We start from the raw sequence: 1641 nt of genomic DNA, 5'->3' as shown, positions 1-1641 counted from the left end.
GGCGATCCCATTTCCCAGGTATCTGAACTTTTTCTACATTGTAGAATTCGATTGGATATGGTCTCTGTACATGGAGAATACTGGCGGGATACCCCGGAATCATCCTATGATTCCATCTCGCAGACACCCTCGTTTCTTTCGGAATTTTTGGGTGAATGTTTAATCCATCTTAAGTGTTACAGGAAGTTAGATACGAGCTTCATCTTTATAGCTACCAAACAGACTCTCAAGACGAAATATTATATCTTACTCAAGAAGAGCTACCAGCCTTGCAAGCTGCAGAATGAAGAATGCTCTACAAACCGAAATTATACAATGCACCTCTTCAGTTCTGATATTTTGTTGTACAACTTTACTTACTGTATTTGTATTTTTCTTCTTTTTTTTTGATGAGAAACATTGCATTAAAAACGAACAAGAGTACTACAAGCACATAAACGGCTAAAGAAATGCCGACACAAACAAGAGTACTACAAACACACAAAACAACTAGAGTAAAGCTGACACAAAAGAAGGTACAGAATTCCATTATTTCCTTTCTCCATTTCTTCTTCCCCATTTCGCAATCGCATCAGCTGGAGCATTGCAATCCCTAGAAACATAGGTGAACATGATTCCTTCGAAATTGTTTATAAGGGATTGAATCTGTTGTATCATCTTTACAGATTGCCAGTGTAGACCAATATTATGACCGTTGATGAATTTAATCAGTGCTTGGTTATCACTTTCTATATGAGCATGAGTAATCTTTAATTGTAATGCCCATTGCATACTAGACAGGATAGCTAATCCTTCACATTCTTCCGCGTTTTGGCTTCGCACCGAATTCGCTGCTGCTATAATGAATTTCGACTCTTCATCTCTGATAATACATCCTATTCCGGCCGGTTCTGTAGCTGTTGTAAACGAGGCGTCAACATTCAACTTTAAATATGGTGTCGATGGAGGTCTTCATTTTTGTTCCTTAGTAGTTTTCCTGCATTTGTTAGTGATACCCATCTCAATCTTGAGAGGAGTGATAGACACATTATTAATTCGGTCTATGATTTGTCGAGGATTCTGTTTGTTCGTGTTAAAACTATTTTCACATCTAGCTTTCCAAATGAACCATAGTATTTTGGCATATTGGTTGGTAGTATCCTCATTTAGAGTTTTCCATTGTGATATCCATTGATTAGTCGAGCTAATCTGATCAGTTCTCACATCATAATTGAACCAAATTGCTTTAGCAAACGTGCAGTACAGCATCACATGATCTAAGGTTTCGTTTTCATCGCAATTAATACAAGAGAATTGGTCTCCAATGAATTTGCCAATTTTCGCTTTGACAGATAAGCTATTAGTACAGCATTTCCATAGGAAAAGCTTCACACGTGGTATAGTATTCAAGTTCCAGATAAATCCCCATTCGAGATGGTCCTGCGTCACATTCATGCTTTCCGTTCTTAAATAATAATACATTGATTTTATCGAGAAATTACCTGATTTGGTTAATGTCCATATCGGTTTATCTTCCTGATTATTTTGGAGGTTGATGCTGAGAATAGCACTGCATATATCATCGTTAAAACATTGCTGCAACATCTGAAAATTCCAAGTGTTGTTAGTAATAAGTTGTGCAACCCACTTAATGTTGGACCC

At 37.2% G+C, this 1641-nt stretch overlaps 1 protein-coding gene across 1 annotated transcript; it reads right to left on the bottom strand.

Moving 5' to 3' along the window:
- Positions 1 to 528: 528 nt before the first annotated feature.
- LOC147556925 (uncharacterized) lies at positions 529 to 1434 on the bottom strand. The gene is made up of 2 exons (XM_086658725.1): positions 996 to 1434; positions 529 to 896 (listed from the first exon to the last, which is right to left on the bottom strand). The coding sequence occupies exons 1-2, from the start codon at positions 1432 to 1434 to the stop codon at positions 529 to 531; spliced, it is 807 nt and encodes a 268-aa protein (XP_086514851.1).
- Positions 1435 to 1641: the final 207 nt, after the last annotated feature.

This window comes from Eschscholzia californica, unplaced genomic scaffold, assembly GCF_041429995.1.
Source record: "Eschscholzia californica isolate CP2 unplaced genomic scaffold, dmEscCali1.0.p SCAF_2, whole genome shotgun sequence".
NCBI lineage: Eukaryota > Viridiplantae > Streptophyta > Magnoliopsida > Ranunculales > Papaveraceae > Eschscholzia > Eschscholzia californica.
The sequence above is the reverse complement of the archived record's forward strand: the minus strand, read 5'-3'. Positions and strand labels throughout refer to the sequence as shown.

Coding starts and splice junctions, on each gene's coding strand:
- LOC147556925 (XM_086658725.1), bottom strand. CDS start 1,434: ATGAATGTGACGCAGGACCATCTCGAATGGGGATTTATCTGGAACTTG. Junction 897..995: donor TCCTCTCAAGATTGAGATGG/GTATCACTAACA, acceptor CGTTTACAACAG/CTACAGAACCGGCCGGAATA.